This window comes from Anolis carolinensis, chromosome 1, assembly GCF_035594765.1.
Source record: "Anolis carolinensis isolate JA03-04 chromosome 1, rAnoCar3.1.pri, whole genome shotgun sequence".
Lineage (NCBI taxonomy): Eukaryota > Metazoa > Chordata > Lepidosauria > Squamata > Dactyloidae > Anolis > Anolis carolinensis.
In genome coordinates, this window is record NC_085841.1 from 135,144,222 (window position 1) to 135,168,237 (window position 24,016).

At 41.6% G+C, this 24,016-nt stretch overlaps 1 protein-coding gene across 4 annotated transcripts in view; it reads left to right on the top strand.

The window, feature by feature from the left end:
• Positions 1-24,016, top strand: part of arhgef10 (Rho guanine nucleotide exchange factor 10) — a 161,113-nt gene that overhangs the window by 66,195 nt on the left and 70,902 nt on the right. For 3 of the 4 annotated variants that reach the window (XM_062982811.1, XM_062982826.1, XM_062982818.1), the window contains exons 9-16: positions 1,067-1,183; positions 3,264-3,378; positions 17,430-17,536; positions 20,005-20,082; positions 20,698-20,877; positions 21,398-21,514; positions 21,960-22,052; positions 23,724-23,894. In XM_062982811.1, the coding sequence (XP_062838881.1) occupies positions 1,067-1,183; positions 3,264-3,378; positions 17,430-17,536; positions 20,005-20,082; positions 20,698-20,877; positions 21,398-21,514; positions 21,960-22,052; positions 23,724-23,894 (978 nt within the window). The remainder of the gene's footprint in view (positions 1-1,066; positions 1,184-3,263; positions 3,379-17,429; positions 17,537-20,004; positions 20,083-20,697; positions 20,878-21,397; positions 21,515-21,959; positions 22,053-23,723; positions 23,895-24,016) is intronic. The other variant, XM_062982821.1, reaches the window with a different exon arrangement.

The following is a 24,016-nucleotide window of genomic DNA, read 5'->3' on the forward strand; positions in this document are numbered from 1 at the left end:
TTCAAACCAGAAACATAGTAATTTAAAGAGGGAAGGAAAAGAAAACCTGGGCAGAATGATACTTTTTAAAGAATAAATCCAAACAAATGGCTGTTTTGTATTTGCTGACACCCTATAAGCAGAATCATATCGGTGATATGGCTAATATTCTAAACAAGCTCTTTAATATGTACAAGCCTATTTCCAGCCTTTAAAAAAACCCATCTTTGAATGTGTAATTGTGGAGTTTTTTCCTAAAATGTACCAAATCTGTTGTAACAAATTATTGGAAAATTTGGAATTGGAAAAACCTGCTGAGGATGTACATTCTTTTGCTGTAAAATGTAATTTTTGAAACCTTGCACCAAAGTGATTTGATGCATTCTGATAGTTTTGATCCATAGATATTATTCTTCTCCTAGCCGATATAGTGCTGCCACGTATAATTCATTTTTCAATTTTTTGGGTGGGGGGAATTTGGTACGTTTTGGAAAGTTCACAATTGTTCTTCCATTATATGAGCAAGCCTGGTTTTTCCTTTAATTTATTTGTGACAATCCCATTATTGCCCATCATGTCATGGTACAAAGTTTACAGCATAGGACATATATTCTTGAAGAGACATTTCGGTAATCCAATGTTTTTGACAAAGGACAAACTTCATTTACTATTTTTCTTCAATATGGCAGTTTCCAGAACAAATAATAACGAAAGAGGTTCATTAAAGCAACATTCAGCGCTTGATTCTAACCATAAGATGTGTTTCAAATCCCAACAAACTTTTAAATGATGATATATAAAAGTATTAGTACTGCTAAAATTTTAAAGATTGTAAAGTAGAAGTATCCTTGCAAGGTTGATATTGCTGTAGATGCATAAAAGATATCACATTCTTCACATTTGGAAAATTTGTCTTGCCAGTGAACTGGAAACAAACCTGTTGCTGAGTTGAAGTTGTCCTAAAAGCAAAACATCATTCCTTTTGCTGATTATGAACGCTTTTTTCTTACTTAGCCACCCGCATGCATGACCCAGCGCCAGTGCTTTTAGAGTAAAGTTTAAGATTGTATCTTTTTGTATGCTATAGCTTTCTCATGACATAACCCGTTTAAAGGAGCACTATGAGAAAAAGATGAAAGATTTGATGGCAAACACGGTGGGAGCAGTAGAGATTCAGCAACTAAAGCAAAAACATGAGCTGAAGGTAGCGTAGTTGATTTTTGTCACAAGATAAATGTTAACGTTGTTGTTCTTCAAACACAATGAATGTGTGTCTTAATAAAGAAAACAGATGGGAAAAATTGGACACTGTGTATTCAAATTTAGGCTGTCTGCCTTGCTTACTTACATCAAAAGAACACTGTCAAGGACTTTGATGTCAACATCTCTTTGCTCTGCTGATTTCTCACTTAGAAAGTGAGCTGCAAACTTCATCTTCCATATTGATTTTTAGTTTATGCTGTTGCATTCCAATCCATATGGATATGTCATCATGCATTAAGACAGCAGACATTGCCACTGTGACTTTCTGTTGCAGGCATGCAGTACATGCATTTGAATGTCTATGAGATTAATTAGGTTGCTTTTCTCTTTATATAGAAATATATGCTAGCTTAGGTACCCAGTGATGCCTGGGTTAAGTCTTTTGTAATGCTATTGATTAGGAAAATAGTCACTGTTTGGTTGCAGGTTTTATGAATGGTCTCATTAGAGATACACTTGGCTTTCTGGATATAGGATACACATGGGTCTTTGGATGTGGGTGTACTACAGCTCCCATAATCATGGATCAATTCCCCCCCCCCTCGAAACCCCACCAGTATTTGAGGTTAGTCATGATGGGTATGGGTGCCAAGGTGGGTTCAGATCCATTGACGGTTGGGTTCAGAGTGCTCTCTGGTAGAGGGTGAACTACAATTCCCATCATCCAAAGTCAGTCCCTCCCCCACAAAAAACCTTGCCAATATTTTAAGATGGTCATGATATGTATGTTTCCTATGTTTGATCTAGAGCAGTGGTTCTCAACCTGTGGGTCCCCAGGTGTTTTGGCCTACAACTCCCAGAAATCCCAGCCAATTTACCAGCTGTTAGGATTTCTGGGAGTTGAAGGTCAAAACATCTTGGGACCCAAATGTTGAGAACCACTGATGTAGATCCATTGTCTGTGGCCATGATGTGGCTCTCTGGGTGTGGGAGCCATCCTGGGAAATATATACATACATGTATGATTTTTATTATATACATAAATTTAGTGCCAGCAGATTATCTTTTTACAAACAATTCAAGAATTAATGCTGGCTTCCCAGTGACAAAGGACTCTTGCCACACCCTGGACTCTCCACAGATATATATTTTTTCCTTTCCTAGTTTATCCATACCTCACAACCTCTGAGGATGCCTGCCATAGATGTGGGTGAAACGTCAGGAGAGAATACTTCTGGAACATGGTCACACAGCCCAAAAGACATACAACAACCCAGTTCAAGAATAAATTATATTAGTGTTGCCTTTGTAGAATTTTACTTTATTTGAATGGGCCAGGGAGACTAAAACTGTGAAGGAAATTAGATGTCAAAAATGTGAGCTATTTGTCTCCGCACTAATGTATGGTGAGCTATGCAAGTCAATTGATTCCCACCTCATTCCTGTATCTCCAGTAGGGTCATCCCTCTAGAATTTAATTTATGTGGATAGTTTACCTGAGAGTTGGTTAGTATGTTAATAAATGTATGTTTTTATCTAATTAAGTTTAAAGGATTGAATACTTCAAATGCATTACAAAAAGCAATAGTTTTTTAGGAATATAGCTCTGTCATTCCTTAACCTCCTTTTAAAACTGTTCAAACGAGAATGGGCAGATATGATCTCTTGCTCCTGTAACTCTTTTCAATGCTGCAGTTCTTAGTGCAGAAAGAGACAGAACTCCCATTTTAATTTATTGTGTGCTTCCCAAATTTCTGTTTCAAAATAGGAAAATTGAATAGGTTTGTTTTGTTTTGAGAAGTGGGAAACAAAAACATCATTAGTGGAAAATTTGTATGGAATGCATGTACATAACATATGGAAGATTCCTTTGAAAAACATGAAAGGTGAAAGGCCACATGCTGATAGTAAACCTGCATTGATACAAAGCATGGGATGTAGTCTTTGGCCTTCACAATTTGACAGTGTTCTTTTTCAGAGCAGGTATTTGAAAGCAGTACCTGCTGTAATGTTTTTAAACCCCTGAATTCTACCCTTATTTTTCACTGAACTTGTAGAATGTGTTTCTCACTGTTTTGCAGGTGCAAAAACTCATGAGGGCTGCTAGGGAAGGCACCAAAGATGGACTTGAAAAGACTAAGGCTGCTGTGAAGAAGGGTCGGTGCTTCATCAGAACTAAGTCATTTATTAATCAAGGTATGTGGCCATCACTTTTTGAAAACATTAGCACTCATTTTGAAAATGTGCAAGTCTCACAGCTTTTGGAAACAATCTCCTTAATTCCTTTCCAAAGCTGTACCTTGTATATCAAGAAGCGCTTTACCAATTTGATTCCATAGAGATATTGTGCGGTAGTGGGTAATCAAGCAGATTTTTAAATCTCTTCCCAGAGAAACATAATTGTGGTCACTTAGGACAAGAATAGTAGCATTTTAAATAATGCTAATTTATTCAAATTTATTCAATTGAAGGCTTCAGAGCACATAGGTTCTTTGTGTAAATAAATTAAGCTAACTTGTAAGTGAAGTTATATAACACTATGTAACACGATTTTTGTTCCTGGATTATAAATATCATTTCCTAATTGGTTCTACCATAAAACATGGAAAATGTTTATTAAACTGCAGGACAGTTTTTGTGGGACATCTTGCAACACATTTTGCTATTGTTTTTCAATGAATATCTCATAGGCCCCAGCAATTCAACACAGTTTGTGGCAGCCACAAAAAAGAAGTTTCCGGAGTATAACAACTACTTTCAAAGTAAATACCACACAATTAAACAGGAAATAATGTTTTCAAACCAAGAACAGATTTGTTTTTCAAATTTGTTTACATAGTGTAATTTATAACTTCATTCCCAGATCAGGAAAAGATGTCCACGATTGTGCTGGTTTGAGCAACTTGGTCGAGTGTGATATATTCCAGCCAGTCTCTTGACCCTAAATAGCACCAACTGTAAAAGAAGTGACTCCATTGCTATATCAATCCTCTGACTTTGGTAATTTTTCACATTACAAAGAAGATGTATTGAGCCGCCTTCTTGGACGTGCTTCTTAGAAAGGAAATAAATTTAAATGACAGTTGGCCACCCATATCCATGTTTTCTGCATCCACAGGTTCCACCATCCACAGCTTGAAAATACTCTCTCTTTGCCCCATTTTCTCCCTCAAAAAGCCAACCTTGATTTTAAGGGACACTATTTTACTATGCCATCACATATAATGGGATTTGAGCATCTGCCGATTTTGATGTCCATAGTGGATCTTGGAACCAAATCCCAGCAGATACCATGGGCCTACTATATACATATCTGAACATTCAAGTAGCATAGGCACAAATTGTGAAACATAAGTCAATGCTTACAATGTGTGGGATCTCATGCTACCTTTCCTGAATTGTGGTATACATTCTAGTGTATTGTATGTTATAATATTCCAGCATGCTTGCATGTTCTTTTAGGGACAGTGCACACTTAGGCCCCTTCTACACACACTACCATATAAAATCCAGATTGTTTGTTTTGAACTGGATTATATGGCAGTGTAGACTCACATAATCCAGTTCAAAGCAGATACTGTGGATTATCTACTTTGAAAATCTGGATTATATGACAGCATAGAAGGGACCTCAGTGTGGAAGACGCATTAGGTAATGTGAACTGAAGTGGTGGTAGGTATATAAGACACCCAGTGGACACACACATTTGACAGCAGTACAATGTTCTTTCCCTTGTTTCCAGACGTTCTTGCCTACACTTTATAGCATCATACACTTCTATCTGAGTGCTTACAATTACAAAGGAAAGAGAATTTGAAGAAGAAAGATGCAAATTTTATGAATCAGTGTGAGATTATTAATAATAACAAAAGAGATGGATGAAAAATGAAAGGGATATTTACAAAAAGGGTGGATTGGATATGGAGTTAGAATAGTGAGGTTACTTGGAAAGCTAGTGATTTGCTTTGGGAGTTGAAAAGGAGATCACAGCACAGACATTTCCTTTCTATGCTGTGAAGAGTAAAATGGGAAGCTTCTACAGTAATCTCCTTTGAGCTGTAAGGAAAGTGCAATCCTTGACATCAAGATTCTGATTAAGTTATTACTTTTTAATTTTCATGCATATCAGCACCTTAGATGATATATAATGATCCTTATATGGAAAACCCTATGTCAAGATTATGGCAAGGAACTAAGAATAGACTGTACTCTTGTAGGTCCCTTTGAACACTGTATGGAATGAAACTATTGTAGGTTAAATGTGTTACCTCGCTGTCTTAAAAATACCACCATAGCATCTTGACTCAAGGGAGGCTTTTACCCAGGGAGGCTAACTGGTCAGAGGCTTTGGGGCAATTTTAATTCTACTATGTCAATGTGTAAAATTTTATATTTGTGCTTGTATTTCTTTTGTTTTATTTTGTTTCCTGTATTTACCTGGGCATGGCCTCATGTGAACCTTCCTGAGTCCCTTTGGGGAGATGGAGGCGGGGTACAAGAATAAAGTTGTTGTTGTTGTTGTTGTTGTTGTTGTTGTTGTTGTTGTCTGAATAGCTGATTAAATTTAGCTGTGATTTGTAGCTAAGCTCTTCCGCATCTTCCCAGGTCTTCTCTTTGTTCTCTATCTTCATTATTTTTACATTTCACAAAGAGGTTCACAAGGAGTAGTCAATTTCTACAATGCATTATGGTCACAGCAGATCCCAGAACAATTACAGTCACTATCTATGTATCTATCTAATCTCAACTCAATTATAGTTCATTTTAAACAAAGCAAACATGATTATTATATTTATTTATACCCTGCTTTATCTCCCTGAAGGGGACTCAAAGCAGCTTGACATGAAAGCATTGGTATCCAATTTAAAATATACAAATATACAAACATTAAAACAGAATTAAACACAAACAGCACTAAAAAATTCAGATAAGGCCCCTTCTACACAGCTTTACATTTAAATGAGCACAGAACATACCAATAGGCATTACCATTATCGAGCCCCAATCATAATCAATATTGGCATCACATTAAGCAGGTCACTACACAGTTCATGTGAAATCTCAGGGGTACAGCAGAAGGGTAGGGGTGGAAGACAGTAAAAACTTTAAAGTATTAGATTAGTCACCCTGATGGAATACAGACATTCCTCTCACCAAGAAATAAGAAATACAAACATTTGGCAAGCTGTGAGTTTCCTTGATGTGCATGCAAAACCAAATATATAAATTTTTAAAATAGAGGGAGGAGAGGAATAAAAGACAAGCATCTGAGGCAGAAGCAGTCATCAATAAGGACTGTGGAGAAGCTCCTTAAAGGAATGCTTCCTCATGAACTCAGTTTTTCTCAATAGGACAAGAAAAATACAAATGCTATTTCGAGGGCAAGTACAGAAAGGGTTCTGTGTGCATATTTCAGATGTGGGCTCCTATTCATAAGGATTGCAAATTTATATTTGAATCATTTTCTCTTTTCTTTCTGGGGACTCTTATGAACTTTGTCATAAATCTGTAATAATGTGGAATGACTTTTAAGTATACACCAAGTTGCCAGTTTTTCCCCTAAAAAATTAGTTGGCATCCAAACCACGACATGTACTTAATATGCAGCTGTTTCATGGGAATTTTCCTCTGTAGCATGGAGAAAGCATCAGCAAAAAATAAAATAGGAGAAGACCCCAGTTATAGTTTCACATTGGAGCTCTCCAGCAATAAAGTTCTGTATTTTAATGTTATCGTAGTCCCCATATTTGGCCAAGCAAAATAATATCTCATGTCCCATTATTTTTCAATTTTCAAATCTAGTGAAGGCACTTCAGTGTTACTCTAATATAGTTTTTGTGTCATGGACATTGCTTCAAAATGAACATGTGCACTGTGGTGAACACACTAGACTTTGCTAACTTTGTGCCATGATATTTTTAAAGATGAACATGGAAATCATATATGTATATGTATATGCATATATACGCACACATGCATACGCACATGTACACACACTGTTGAAATAAATGTGAATATATTATAGTGCATAGATGCATACAAAATCCTCCTCAATGTATAGGATGACATCTCTGTCTGCAGGGCTATGTTCTAATATCCCTGCAGATGCTTGAAACTATGAATGATAACAAACCCATTATTTTGACTGGAAGAAGCGGCCACCTCAGGAATCTTATGAAAGCAAATATATATCTGGTGCTCTTGGAGAGTTTTCTGGAATTGAAAAGTGATAAGGGCAGTGGACACGATTGCTCCCAAGCATCTCCTCCCACAGAGTGAAACCAAACTGTTCCTCTCAATTATTAAGGGAGCTGATGGTATGAAACAAGTGAGAAAGTAACTGGAATTATATTATCAAAACACCCAAAGTAAGACTGATTGTACACAGACTAAAGCTTGTCTGAAAACCTACTCTGTGACATAAAGGCAGCAAAGGCCAATTTCTTTTTTGTCTGTTTAAGAAACTGACCAGAAGTGTTTTGAGTGATCAGGGGTCTTATACACACAGTTCCAAGAGATGAAACCCTAGACCACTTAATAGCCCTCTGTGAACAACTTATTTAGCACTTTGCAGATAAAATCACTGAGTTCTACTCTAACTTGCATGGTATAACTGCTATGTAACCTGTTTAAGTAATTTTGGCTTCTGCTTGTCTGGTGACATTGGATACACTTCAGTTTGTGTAATTGAAATATGTGAACAGCATTCTCTGCAAAATGAGAACCACCATATATATGTTAAATCTTTGGCCTTCCTGACTGATTAAAAAAATTAGAAGTGGACTTGCTGAATAGGTAGAGGAAGTAACTGTCAAGGACAGAACGCCAGTAGATAAGATTCAACACAGTTTATTAAAGATACAGAACCAAAAATGCTCGTAAAAAACAAAGAGCTAGGCAAACACTCGCCTTCAATATGAAAAGTCACTCAAAAACGGTTCAAAAGATAAACCGGATTAAACAGGAGTTTAATCCGGGTAAAACCAAAAATGCTTACTTCAGCCTGGGACTATAAACAAACAAAAGCTGGTAAACAAGGATTCAATAGAACATAAATACTGGCAGCAGATTCCTCTCTGCTACTCAACAGCTGTGGTTGAGCAACTAAGTTGTTACTCCTCCGTGCAGCGGGCGAACTCCGGGTCCAAACACATCAATCAAGGGTTGCAGCGGTCAGCGGGGTCCCAATCCGGTCCGAGGTCGATTACCAGGTGCAGGCGTCTTAGGTTCCACGAAATCCTCCGATAACCAAAGAAAGGGTAATCCAAGATTGTAGTCAGTCAGTCAGTCAGTCAGTCAGCCAGTCCAGCGTCAATTCCGAGTAGGTAAATAATGTCCGTCAAGAAGACGACGGAGGTCCAAGCTAATAAGATTAAACACAGGTTGCACAACAAAAGCCCACACAGTTCCTCCCGCCGCCTATGCCCAGTGTCCTTGGTAACTTACGTATTCAGCAAACGAAACACACCCGTCTTCAGGAATTTCCCAACAAGATCCCAAGCGTCCGTCCAGATTACCTTGCCCAACGCAATTAGCCCTGGATTCAAGACCCCATTTTATGCCAGTTACAACTCCTCATCGCTATCAGGTGTTACCCTAATTCCAGGTGCCTCATCATCATCATCCTCATCAGAACTAAAACATCTTTGACTACGCCCCACAGCATCCCCAGCTGTGGATCCCGTCCCATCCCTCCAACTCGTCCACGGGTCCGATCCTGCAACCCGCCAGTCGCTTCCCATGCTATCATTACCAGGAACACCCAAATCCTCCCTCACACGAGTCCATTCCATGTCATCCTCCTCTGAGCTAACCACCTCTTCCTCCATTCTCTCAGTAAAACCCTCAAAGGAGTCTTCGTCAGATGGTTCTGCAAAGATATCCCGCAGCCGTTTCCTCTCTCGCTCCTCAAGAGAGTCTGACTCTCGAGGAGTCTTACGACCACGTCTCCCAGTATTGGAGCCATAAGGCTCAACCATAACAGTAACTGATACCTTGCTAAAATAAGGAAGCATTTCAGCTAGCCTGAAGTAGGCTGTTATAAACCATTATATTTAAAAAAACAACCCTTCCTGGTTCCCAACATATTGAATAATTATTGTTCAATCTCTAACCTTCCATTTTTAGTCTAGATTATTGAGCATGTGGTGATCCCTCTAGTTCCAGACCTGGTTATGAGATAGAGACAGCTTGGGGTTCCCCTTGGTGGATGACTTATACTGTGTCACGACCCAGGCTGCAGAGCACCAATAACCATACACAGAGGCCAGAATCTATCTAATATCTTTATTAAGGAAATATATAAAGTTAATAAAAGCAAGTGTATGAAATAGTTCAGAAGTAGACCTTTCAGGAAAGGTCAAAATTAGTCCAAAGAAACAATGTCCAATATAAAATATTAAGGTCCAAAGTTGTAATCCAATAACCGAAACACTCACTTTGCCAGGCAAAGTGAGGGGAGATGACAAGGTCCTTTAGTCCATGAACTTGAGCAAGGCTAGGAAATAACTTGAAACAAGGCTTAATACAAGGCAACAAGGAACGAGGAGCGAGAACAAGATCCGTGGAATTACTTGGCAAAATCCGGAAAACAAGGCAAGGTCCGTGGAGGTAAACAAGGCTGGAAACGGGAACGAAGGCTTGGAAACGGAGCGAAGGCTTGGAATCAGGAACAAGGCTTGAAACAGGAACGAGGCTTGGAAACGGAGCGCGCTGTCCACACACAACTTACTCCAGTAGCTGACGAATTGACTCCGCAAAATCCCTTTGTGGGTAAAACACCTAAATAGGGTCTAGTTTTCCCACCAAAGAGCAGTTCTCTGGGGAACCAGAAACGAAAGCTAATCTCTGAGTCCAGATGCATGACTCCTTAAGGTTTCCCATGGAAAGCAGGCTTAATCAGCTGAATTCTTAGCAGCTATCCTAGCACTCCTACGAGAGGCCGCTTGAACTCCTCTCTGTTGTTTACAAAACTCGTGGCGAGAAAACACAGGAGATTTAGACTCAGGGCTTGTTTGACAGATTTCTGGAAGACAAATCTCTTGCAGGTGCAAGGTTCCCAAATCTGGCTGGGAAGGTTCCAATTCTGACTGAGACGGTGAAAAACCCAAGTTCTCCTCTTCATCTGGGACTACAGTGCCATGAACGGGACTACATGGCCCATGACTCATCACACTATCCCCCTCCTCAAGCCCCCTCTCAAACCGGGACTCTCTCCCCGAGGCGCGAGGCCGCGGCTTGGCGGGATAGGTCTGATGGAAGCGGCGGGTTAGATCAGGAGCATGGACTGTGGAAGCGTCTTCCCAAGAGCGTTCCTCAGGGCCAAAACCCACCCAGTCAATGAGATATTGTAGGCGGCGGCGGTGAAAGCGAGAATCCAAAATGTCCTCAACCTCGAACTCCTCCTCCCCATTTATCAAAACAGGAGGGGGGGCCGGCCGGTCTGTATCAGGGCGCACACCATCCGCCGGAAGGAGCAGGGAGCGGTGGAACACTGGATGAATGCGCATTGAACGCGGAAGTTGGAGTTTGAAAGTCACGGGGTTAAGTTGCGCCACCACTGGATAGGGGCCAATGAAACGGGCATCTAACTTCCGGCAAGGGCGATGGGAGGGCAAAAAGCGAGTGGACAGAAGAACCCGGTCTCCTACCTTGATTTCGGGGCCCGGCTGGCGATGTTTGTCCGTGTGACGTTTATAGTCCTCCTTGGCTTGGTTTAATTGCTGGAGCAAGAGTTGTTGCACCGCTGTGAGTTCCTGCAGCCAGTCCTCTGCTGCGGGAACTTCTGAGGTTTCAATGACAGGGGGAAAGAAACGTGGATGGAAGCCGTAGTTTGCAAAGAACGGCGTTTCTTTAGTAGAAGCCTGGACCCCATTGTTGTAGGCAAACTCTGACAGCGATAACAGGGAAGCCCAATTGTCTTGCTGGTAGTTCACATAACAGCGAAGGTATTGTTCCAAAGTGGCATTGGTGCGCTCAGTTTGCCCATCTGTTTGGGGATGATGAGCCGAAGATAAACGAGAGTCTATGCCCAATAGTTTTTGTAGTGCTTTCCAGAAACGAGAGGTGAATTGGGACCCACGGTCTGTGACCAAACTCTTGGGCAATCCATGCAATCTGAAAACATGTTGGAGGAATAGATCTGCAGTTTCTTTGGCCGTGGGAAGGCCATCACAGGGAATGAAATGGGCTAACTTGGTGAAAAGGTCCACCACCACTAGGATCGTGGTGAATCCACAGGAAGGTGGTAGATCAGTGATAAAATCCGCAGAGATTATTTCCCATGGGCGGGATGGGGTAGGGAGGGGATGCAGAAGCCCTGAGGGCTTTTCTCTTCTTGTCTTGGAGCGCTGGCATACTGGGCAGGTGTTGACATATTTTTCCACATCCTTGCGGATCTTGGGCCACCAGAAATCTCTTAGGATCAAATGCATGGTTTTAAATAGCCCGAAATGCCCTGCTGGCTTGCAGTCATGACACAGACGAAGTGTTTTTTCCCTGCCCGGTCCTGGGGGGATGTAAACATGATTTCTATAGCAAAGTAGCCCATCCTTAAGCGAAAAGGGAAAACGTAGTCCTTGGCGAAGTTGGTCCTGTGCCCAGGCGTCTGCTTGCTGACTAGCCCTGATTTCCTGAGCACAAAGGGGTCCTGGAGTAGGGGAAGTTGATTCAATGGGAGTGGATTTGGTGTTTCCCACTGTGAGCGTGGCAAAGTTCTCGGGTTGTAGCAGCTGGGACTCAAAGGTCTCCTTGCGCCCTGCAGCGTATTCCGGTTTCCGTGACAGAGCATCTGCTTGCTTGGTCTGGGCTGGGGTTACATAATGAATTTGAAAGTTAAAACGTTCAAAGAATAAAGCCCAGCGTTGTTGCCTTTGATTTAGCTTGCGGGCAGTTCTTAGATGCTCTAGATTTCGATGATCAGTATGGACTTCAATGGGAAATTTGGCCCCTTCTAGCCAATGTCTCCAAGTTTCAAAGGCTGCCTTTATGGCCAATAGTTCCTTTTCCCAAATGGTGTAATTTCTCTCTGGCGCGGTCAATTGACGGGAATAAAAGGCACAAGGATGAAGATGGTCTCCCACTGGTTGTAGGAGTACAGCCCCAATTGCCACATCGGAGGCGTCCGCCTGCACAACAAAAGGGGTTTCAGGATCTGGATGCTGAAGGATTGGCTGGGACGTGAATAATTTCTTTAGTTGCTGGAACCCTTTCTCTGCTTGATCTGTCCAGCGGAAAGGCTGTTTCCCACGGATGCAGCTGGTGATTGGGTCAGACCAGCGGGCAAAGTCTGGAATGAACTTGCGGTAGTAGTTCGCGAACCCCAAGAATCGTTGCACCTCTTTCTTGTTGGTTGGCGCCCGCCATTCCAATACTTCTGAAACCTTAGCCGGGTCCATGGAGAGCCCTAGTGGTGAGACGCGGTACCCCAGGAAATCTACCTCTTGTAGATCAAAAGCGCATTTTTCCAGCTTGGCATAAAGTCCATGATCCCGCAATCGTTGTAACACCATTCTGACGTGGTTCTCATGCTCTGATTGTGATCTAGAAAACACCAAAAAATCGTCCAGGTAGATGATCAAGAACCGATCTAGATAATCCTGAAAGATGTCATTGACAAAATGCTGGAACGTTGCGGGAGCTCCACATAATCCATAATTCATAACTCGGGACTCGAATAATCCGAATTTAGTCTGGAAGGCGGTCTTCCACTCGTCCCCTTCTCTGATGCGAACTAGATTATAAGCCCCCCGAAGATCCAGCTTGGTGTAGACCTTGGCTCCTCGAAGTCGGTCTAGTAGGTCCGAGATCAAGGGCAGGGGATAGCTGTTCCGCTTAGTGATATTGTTCAATGCTCTATAGTCCACCACCAAGCGTAAGTCCCCTGATTTCTTTTTCACAAACATCACTGGGGAAGCGGCTGGGGATTGAGAGGGTCTGATGAATCCCTTGCGAAGGTTTGACTCTATGAACTCCCTGAGAGCTTCTTGCTCCGGTTCAGTCAGGGAGTAGAGATGTCCTCGCGGGATCGGGGCCCCCTCCACCAAGTCAATGGCACAGTCATAAGGTCTATGTGGGGGTAATCTCTCAGCTTCTTTTTCATTGAATACATCCCAATATTCTGAGTACTTCTTGGGCAAGGTGATAATGGGTTCAGTGTCTGTGGCATGGCAGACCTTGGCTACAAGGCAATGGTTTTGGCAATATTTTGAAGCAAACTGCAGTTCTCTGTTGGACCAGGAGATGCTTGGGTCGTGAAGTGTCAGCCATGGAATTCCCAAAATCACAGGGAAATGGGGAACCTCGGTAACAAAGAAGGAAATCTCTTCCATATGTTCCCTTATCCACATTCTGGTGGGTTCCGACCACTGGCTTACGGGACCCGTCTTGAGGGGGCGGCCATCGATGGCTTGCACCACACGGGCATTCTTGAAGTCATGGTATTGTAATCCCAGAGAGTCGGCATACTCTCTATCAATGAAATTGTTTGTAGCTCCTGAGTCTATCATGGCATGGACCATGACTGGCCCCTTTTTTGCTGACCACAAGGTGACCACTAGAAGAAATAGGACCCCGGTTGGCGGCTCTTGAGTGGGTTTTTTGACCGGGTTGGCGAGCCTCTCTACGCCCGGTCGCTGGCTTCCCCCGCCGGCTGTGCGCCAGCCGCCTCAGACGTCTTCGTCTCCGTGGAGGACGCCGCCGCCAGACGGGCGGGGGGCTTCCCTTTGGCTGGGCACTCTCTGGCGAAGTGGCCCCCGTTTCCGCAGTACCAACAGAGATTTAGGCGTTGGCGGCGGGCCTTCTCGGCGGCATCTAACCTGGGACGCACATTGCCCAACTGCATCGGCACCTCCTCGCTCCCCCTGGGGTATGGGGCTGGTGGCGGGGGTCTCCATACTGGACGCGGCTGGACGCTGGTGGGAGCGGGAGGTTTCACCCCAGCTCTACCGCTCTGGCCTCGGACCCATTGTTTTCTGTTGGCAAGCATGACTTCAGCTCGTAAACATTGATCAATGAGTGCTTCAAGAGAGTGGGGGGGATCCACTTTGGAGATTTCTTCCAACATCTCGATGTTGAGACCCTCCCGAAATTGTCCTCTGAGGGCTATATCATTCCATCCGGTGCTGTGGGCCAGCACTCGGAACTCGGCTATGTACTGGGACAAGGGTCTGTCCCCCTGAGAGAGGCGCCGGAGTTTATGGCCGGCTGCCTCCAAATTGTCTTCGATCCCCCAAGTCGCCTTAATGTGATCCAAGAAGTGTTGCGCTGATCTTAGGTGTGGAGAAACTTGGTCGAACAGTGCCGTCGCCCAGTTGGCCGCTGGCCCGTCTAAAAGGCTGTAGATCCACGCCACTTTGATGTCTTCTTGGGGAAACTCGGCATTGCGGGCCTCTAGATAAGCTTGGCATTGGCGACGGAAAACATGAACCTTAGAAGCTTCTCCAGAAAACTTGGTTGGCAATGCCAGGGCCGGGAGTCGGATTCCGCGTTCCTTCAATCCCTTTATTTCTCCCTCCTGCGCATTGAGCTTATCACGGATGCGGTCCACTTCCTCCTTGTCGATGGTGTAGCTGAGCGGCTGGCCTCCCGGTCCGGCTCCGGTAGACATTCTGGCCTAGGTTAATTGGTGCTTAGGGTGGCGGAGTCAAACTGTCACGACCCAGGCTGCAGAGCACCAATAACCATACACAGAGGCCAGAATCTATCTAATATCTTTAATAAGGAAATATATAAAGTTAATAAAAGCAAGTGTATGAAATAGTTCAGAAGTAGACCTTTCAGGAAAGGTCAAAATTAGTCCAAAGAAACAATGTCCAATATAAAATATTAAGGTCCAAAGTTGTAATCCAATAACCGAAACACTCACTTTGCCAGGCAAAGTGAGGGGAGATGACAAGGTCCTTTAGTCCATGAACTTGAGCAAGGCTAGGAAATAACTTGAAACAAGGCTTAATACAAGGCAACAAGGAACGAGGAGCGAGAACAAGATCCGTGGAATTACTTGGCAAAATCCGGAAAACAAGGCAAGGTCCGTGGAGGTAAACAAGGCTGGAAACGGGAACGAAGGCTTGGAAACGGAGCGAAGGCTTGGAATCAGGAACAAGGCTTGAAACAGGAACGAGGCTTGGAAACGGAGCGCGCTGTCCACACACAACTTACTCCAGTAGCTGACGAATTGACTCCGCAAAATCCCTTTGTGGGTAAAACACCTAAATAGGGTCTAGTTTTCCCACCAAAGAGCAGTTCTCTGGGGAACCAGAAACGAAAGCTAATCTCTGAGTCCAGATGCATGACTCCTTAAGGTTTCCCATGGAAAGCAGGCTTAATCAGCTGAATTCTTAGCAGCTATCCTAGCACTCCTACGAGAGGCCGCTTGAACTCCTCTCTGTTGTTTACAAAACTCGTGGCGAGAAAACACAGGAGATTTAGACTCAGGGCTTGTTTGACAGATTTCTGGAAGACAAATCTCTTGCAGGTGCAAGGTTCCCAAATCTGGCTGGGAAGGTTCCAATTCTGACTGAGACGGTGAAAAACCCAAGTTCTCCTCTTCATCTGGGACTACAGTGCCATGAACGGGACTACATGGCCCATGACTCATCACATACTGGGAAATAGACAAGAGGGGCGTGCCCCTCTTGGTTCTGCTGGTCCTCTTGGCAGCTTTCAGTAGTGTCAACCATAGTATTTTTCTGAGTTGCTTTTCTAGCATGAGACTTGGAGGGACAGTTTTGCAGTGGCTTTGTTCCTTCCTGGAAAATGGAATCCGAAAGATGGTGCTAGGAGACTCCTGCTTGACCCTTTAGCATTATCCAGTGGGCTCTCGGGAATCGATTCTGTCCCCCATGATATTTACTGTATACATGAAGCCGGTGGGTGATGTTGTTTGGATAGTTGGGGTTCAGTGCGATTCATCTGTGAATGATAATCAGCTCTTGTACTCCTTTCCACCTCAAGACTGCTTTGTACTGGATGAGACCAAACAAATCTAAACTTAATCCAAACATGGCAGAAGATATCCTCGACAGTCAAAAGGCAGATCAGGGAATAGGGATCCAGCCTGTGTTAGATTAATTAACACTCCCTCTGAAGATGGAGGATTATAGCTTGGATGTCCTCCTGGACTCAACTCTGAGGTTGAAAGATCAGGTTCAGTAGTGACTAGGTGTTTAGTTGCACAGTTAAACCTTATGTACCAGCTGCACCCATTCCTTGAGATATCACATCTGGCTCCAATGGCACATGCCTTTGTTACATCCTGGTTGGATTGCTGCAGTGTGATCAATGTGGAGCTGCCTTGAAAAATGTTTGCAAACTTAAACAAGCCGAAAGAGCTGTGACCAGATTGCTAACTCCCTTGTTATAACAACTCCACTGGTCCATTTCTGGGCACAATTCAGAGTACTGGTTTTGACCCACAACTCCTTATATGATTGAGGTAGAAGTTATTTGAAGGGCTGTATTTTGCCTTTTCAGCCTTTCTGTTCTGCTCAGGAGGCCCTTCTCCCTGCCCCACCATCCTCATAGGTATATCTGTTGGGAACATGAGAGAGGGCCTTCTGAGGCTTTGAAATTCCTTTCCTGGAGAAGTTAGTGTGTTTTCACTCTATTTTCTTTTCACAGCCGAGTAAAGATGTTTTGGTTTAGCAATGTATTTGATGAGTGACTGTAAAGGCCCATCTCACCTAAGCACTGTGTTGGATCTTGCTAATTATTGTATTGGTGTGTGTGTTTGTGTGCACATGCACTCATGTTTAAGGAGATATGCTTAACCTGATTTTACTATTGGATTGGTTAACAATCCATTTTTAAATTGTTGTAAGCCATGATGAGTCCCAAACTGGGAAAAAGATAGGATAGAAATAATGATGATAATAATAAGAAGAAGACTGATAATAATGGATCAACTGTGGAAGCCAATTTTTTGCTTAGGAGACCCTCGAGGGGGTGTCAAGACCACCAAAAAAAACAATGTCTTCCTGTGTGGAAAGGACCTGAAGTCTCTTATCTCCTTTTGAAACCTTTTAAAAAGACGAATAGCTGCTCTGGAGGCTTCCAGAAGTGACAGTCCATACATTGATGGACATGGGAGGAAAGTTAGTATAGAACTGTAAAGGGACCAAGGGGCATAAGAACACCCTTGCGTGGGCTGCATTCACTGTCAAGACTTCACTTTGCCTACCCCTTTTATATCTCTTTCTCTTTGTCTCTCTGTGTGTGAATGAAATTCTAGAATAATAAACTGTTTCTAGATCATAGATCAACCTGCCTGGAAGAAGAGGAGCTCTTTATTGATGTTGACTGTATGAACACAGAAGCAATCATGACTCCTATGCCGGATGGGTTATCCCAACAACAGGTGTGTGTATTGCATGCTTTTGCATCATAACAGAAAATCTCCCTGTGTTTCTTTCTATGATCCATTTGTAGAATGAACTGTACAGTACCTTTCATGGATACACTCTTCATTTGCTTTTCATTTAGTAATTTTGGTCTACGAATTCTCAGTAGCATCCCTGTGGAATCCAAACATTCAGATAATAGCATTGACAAACATTGATATGTCTTCCAGGTGAGATTCCTTGTCTGTTCATTTTAACACAGAAGCCCATTAGGTTGAGCTCAATCTTAACCAACTGTTCTAAAGCTTCCATTAGGTTGTGCTACTTACTGCCAGGGATCAACCTGTTGAATATTTCAGAACTTAGAAAGGTTTGTTTTTTGTTTTTTTTAAAAAAAAACAAAAACAAAAAACTGCAGCTCAAAGCACTAGTAGTGAGTATGTTGTCAGGATGATTTAATGCCCAAAATACCATTTTTTCAAGCTTTTGGTCCATTACTTGGTGAGCACTGAATACTTGATGAAGAAATAGTTATTTAAACCTGTATGTGCTGCTGCTTACCACATGGTGGCATAATAGGATCCTGTTTCTTCGTTTCTACTAGGTATTTGTGCTTTGCTGTTTTTTTTAGGCAAGAAGCAAACCCATTTTGGCACTTAGGATGAATTTTAGCCCGTGTGGTGCAAGCCATCGATGGCCGCCCCCTCAACATTGCTTTCTGAAATGAAAAGAATCCCATTACAAAATTGTTTCCCATCAGGAATAATTATGTTATGCAATAATACCATGGTCACAGTAGTAAATTTGGATGAACTGTGAGTGCTTTTTGCATGACTGTACAGTCCTGAATATAGCATTTAGAAATAAACAAATAAAATATAAAAGTGACAGCGTTGATTACTGATTTTCCTTAAGCGGAAACTGAGATGTTTGTAAATATGCTACAAAAGTCTGGCTGACTGGTTGTTCAGAGTATTTCTCTATCTGCTTCTTAGTCCACATGACCAAAGAGACCTAGATGTCTGCAGTTCGTGGGAAGGGATGAATCCCAGACATGAGGAAATATGGTCGATTAGAGAATGGTTAGCCTGAAAAGTTTTTTCAGTTTAATAAACTTTTTAATAAACAACCAATTATGAAATGACATTTATAACCCAGGAACAAAAATCATGTTACATAGTGATCAAGCAAGAGGTACGTGAAAACCTGGCTTCCAGTTTTGATAGAGATGGGGCAGGAAAGAATTGATACCATTCCTTTCGAATCCTTTCTATAAAACTAAAAGAATGCCACATAATCATATGCATTTATAAGGATGGCTAAACTAGGTACGAACACCTATTCCATGGCTTGAATAGCACCATCTGTCTGCTTTACGTGGAGAGCACAAAACATAACTCAACAAAAATAAGTTTGTTTGGGCATTTTTGCTCAATTTCTATGTGATGCAATTTTTTGTTGTTGGATTTATCGAAAATGATGTTGCTTAAAGAATCAACTCTGGATGCATGTTTTTAGACAAAATCTGTGTTGAAACAATATTCTGCTATTTCTACTTTCAGCCCTTAATATTTGCTGGTGCTAAGGATAAAAGTGAAAAATGAAAAGCCATAAATAAAAAATCTGGGATTCCTATGTTCTCCGGCATGACTCTGTGGTAAATTTCCACTGAACGTTGACCATTCAACCACACCAGAGGACCTAGAGATTCCTAGAGCAAACATTTCAATTACATCAGTGAATAATCAAATCTGCAAAGTCAAACCCACAAATGTGGAGGGCTGACTCCATGTTGATACCATTTTAGAATGAGTAAGCATGTTATCTGTTTCATGGATAAGGAAAATTGTGCAAACATATTGCACCAATATCTGACTCAGTAGGAAACCACGTGTCATATTATTTTAAAGATGTACTTAACTTTAATTTTGCAGACTGGGGTTGGAGCAAGATAGGGAATATATATTGAGCTCCTGTGTGGTTTCTTGTATGTGTGAGATGCTTATGAACATTTTCCATGATTTGATTTTTAAATTGCAGTAAAAATATACTAGTTGGGAAAGGAGAGAAGGGGCCATTGCCCCACTGATGTCTTCTTGTCCCCTTTTTATTGAACAACCTTTCCTTTCTTTCTTTGAAAGATTGCACATGTGATTCCATTTCCTTGAGAACATGCCACTTGGAAACAGCTTTGAATTTTTGACCTCAGGGGATGGTTCAGATATAACACTGCTATTCCATTAATTCTTGGTTGAATAGTTTGAACCACAGGATAAAACTCTGGTTCCTTCCCACATCTTCCCACATCAATCTCCATCTTGTTTTTTTCATTGTGCTTAACTATAACCAAATTCTCCTTTTAAACAGGTTGTGCAGATTGCCAACAAAAATCTGGCTAGTGTTAATCCTGTTCAATTACTGTGCAAAGATATTCCTTAATCAGAGTAAGATTTGAATGGGATTTTTTGTGTTATTTGTTTAACAGGTGGTGAGAAGATATATTTTAGGTGCTGTGGTTGACAGTGAGAAAAACTATGTGGATGCTCTCAAAAGGATTCTAGAGGTATTTCAGGGCCTTTTTACAGTTTTGAAAACAAATGATAATTGTGTTGTCAAAGGCTTTCATGGCCGGGATCACAGGGTTGTTGTATGTTTTCCGGGCGAAACGTCAGGAGTGAATACTTCTAGAACATGGCCATACAGCCCGGAAAACAGACAACAACCCAAATGATAATTCATGTACGGTTTATTTTTTGCTAATGTGTTTGTTAATCATGGTAATATTCTCATTTGAATAACTTCTAAATCGGGGGGTCAAGTTCACCAAGGGCCACATCAGCCTTACGGTTATTTTCAAAGGGCCTTGAATGAATACGTGGGCGGCGAATCCATGAAAACACAGTCAACTATAATTTTTAAGTAGAGATTGGTGTTTTAAGTTTTTGCCCAGCTTAGGTCCCCAAATGTTATTAAACAATAACTCCCATCACTTTTCATTATCTGCCATACAGACTGGGGATAATGGGAATTACAATCCAACAATTTTGAGGTTGGGGAAACATCTTTTAACATTGCAACTCCCATTAGCTCTAATCATAATGTCTAATGATGAGGACTATACGAGTTGGCCTTGAATCTGACTCAATGTGTTCTAAATGTTTCTCTTTTTCAATTTCAGCAATATGAGAAACCTCTTTCAGAGATAGAACCCAAATTATTAAGTGAGAGGAAACTAAAGATGGTCTTCTATCGAATTAAGGAAATTCTTCAGTGCCATTCATTGTTTCAAATTGCATTGGCTAGTCGTGTGTCTGAGTGGGATTCTGTTGAAATGATTGGAGATGTCTTTGTTGCATCGGTATGTAAGCCATTGGAGTAACATAGGTTGGATAAATAATACCTGTTCCTGTCTGATTGATTAAGAATCAGGATTGGCAAGCTGAGCTGTTCCCCATTAACCCAGTATGATAAGGTCCTAGAAGCTTGCTCCCAATATTTCCATGGTGTCTATGAATTCTGTCAACTTTTTTTCAATTGCCTGACAGGCACAATAACAGGAGTGATCTTCTTGGAGACCTCCATCTCTAACAGCTGCTAGAACATAGTTATACTGTGCAAAAATGCTAGCAAATATAATTTTCTTCCGATTTCTTAGATCAGTGATTCTCAACCTGTGGGTCCCCAGTGTTTTGGCCTACAACTCCCAGAAAGCCCAGCCAGTTTACCAGCTGTTAGGATTTCTGGGATTTGAAGGCCAAAACATCTGGGGACCAACAGGTTGAGAACCACTGCCTTAGATCCATATAAAGATCTTAACCTTAAACACCACAGTGCATGGGATCTAGAACAACTTCTAATTGTATTTTACCATATTTCAGTTTTCGAAATCTATGGTGCTTGATGCTTACAGTGAGTATGTAAACAATTTTAGCACCGCTGTGGGGATTCTCAAGAAATCATGTGCTACAAAGCCAGCCTTCCTTGAGTTTTTAAAGGTCAGTGCATTTGGATTTCGAATTCTTTAAGGTGGTGGGAAAGGGGACTCCTCTAACTGAGCAAAGTTCAAATTCTGTGTAGAATTTGAATATCAGTGTATTGCTATTTGATTTAATGGGATTGCAGAAAGAGAAAGAAATGCAGGGTTTGTTCAGCAGGGTTCAAACTGCATGATTGGTTTACTTTAATATGGCAGGACACATGTGGGGAGGGGAAGACCTAACTTACTGGAAGACTAAGGGACAAATAGAAACAATTAGGATATTAATATAAAATAAATGTATATTGTGTGTGTGTGTAAAGTATACAACAAATATAATAATTCTCTAAAATAGCCAAATGAGAACTTTACAGTCCAAAAAACAATATGACAGGAGGTTAGTAAAACTTAATATCTGTTATGAGAAAAAGTGAGGACCCTAATAAAGCGTTTTCTTATTTCAGCAATGCCAGGAATCTAGCCCTGACAGAATTACACTCTATGGCTTAATGATGAAACCCATACAACGCTTTCCTCAATTCATCCTCCTGTTACAGGCAAGTCATAGTTTTATCACTGTGGGAATTACATATTGTTTTGAAGTTTGTTTTTTGTGTACTTCTTTTTCTTTCAGAAATCCTTGGACCCCTCCTTTGATTTCAGTAGCTATAATGGAAATAGATTGATTTTATTTGAATACATAATTTGCCTTCAGGTGAAGCTCAGTAAGATGTAAAATGCATGTACTAGGAAACTATATTTCTACATGAAAATAGTTATCTGTTTGCTAGTGTTCCTGCCAAACTTGAAGCAAGTACATATCTTGTCTATTAACCTTACAGTTAAATGAAAAATGGCATGTGCAAATATAGAAATATTCTATCGTTTATTGGTATTTATTTTCAATCCATCACTGAGGAGCAAAAACACTGTCTACATATTTGTATGAATGATAATATACTGCTGTCTCATGTGGATGCGTGAATGTACCAGACTCGACCTTTTGGAAAATACTTTTATTTTCCAGATTCTCTTTTCTCTCTCCTTGCACCCTGTTAATAACCTTCTTTTTCCAGAACACAAGAACTCCACAACTGCACAAAAATATTGCAACATTAATCACCTTTATTATAGGAACAGATTACTTAAGAAAGTGTCGCAAAATGCTTGCTTAGCTCATCAGGTGAACAGCAGTCTTATCTAATTCAACTTGATCAATGTGGTTAGGCAAATGGGAAAATCTGAGAACCCCAATCTCCCCCTTTTTGGGGAGGGGACAGTTTTATTTGTGGTTATAAGGAACAGAAAAAGGAGCCCCGGTGGCGAAGTGTGTTAAAGCACTGAGCTGCTAAACTTGCAGACCGAAAGGTCCCAGGTTCAAATCCCGTGAGCGGAGTGAGCGCCTGCTGTTAGTTCCAGCTTCTGCCAACCTAGCAGTTCGAAAGCATGCCAATGTGAGTAGATCAATAGGTACCGCTCTGGCGGGAAGGTAACAGCGCTCCATGCAGTCATGCCGGCCACATGACCTTGGAGGTGTCTACGGACAACGCTGGCCCCGGCTTAGAAATGGAGATGAGCACCAACCCCCAGAGTCAGACATGACTGGACTTAACGTCAGGGGAAACCTTTACCTTTACCTAAGGAACAGAATATCACAGTGAAACTCAGGGATTGATCCAGTTGTTAGCTTCAAATCATTATATTGAAGGAACTTGCATAAGTGTTGAGTTTCCACTGACTTGATGGGCCTTTTCTAGTAGGAGGTGAACACCTGGATTTAGGCTTCTGTATGTACAGTACTATTTTGATGTGTGGTTCACAATTTCATGAGGCGTATGTGAGGAACAAAGGAGCTCCTTTGTTGAAATGTGTTAGAAATGCCCTGGTTTTAGTCATTGTTCCAAGGTTAGTCAGTCAAATAGCTGTAGGAATGCATCTTGGTCTTTGTGAGTCGGCATATCATATCAGGATTGAGCTTTGTAAACATGAGGCGTTGAAATTGCTTTCCTGCAGTCTTTACTTGACATGCTTATCATATTTTTAAGTGTGTGATACAGGTGGCTTTTGGAGATAATGATGGTGATGATGGTGATGGTACAAGGCTGATTTCCTATGTATATCACAGTCAAGAAAAACAATCTTGAATTAGCTTGTTCTAAAACTATGACCCTTCTGCTTTTTAACCCCCTCTTTCTCTCTCTTCCCCACTCAATTTTGGGTTTCTTTAGGATATGCTGAAGAACACTACTAAAGGCCACCCTGACAGGCTGCCTTTGCAGATGGCTCTCACGGAACTTGAAACCTTGGCAGAAAAATTAAATGAAAGGAAAAGAGATGCGGATCAGCGTTGCGAAGTAAAACAAATAGCAAAAGCCATGAATGAGCGTTATCTGAACAAGGTTGGAACAGCATCATTTGAGCCTTCTGACTTCTCTTGTAGAGAAAATAGATTGTAGGTGAAGTAGAGGCTTATTATAGAATGAATGTGGGCTTTTCAATATCTTGCCACTGTAATGGAACA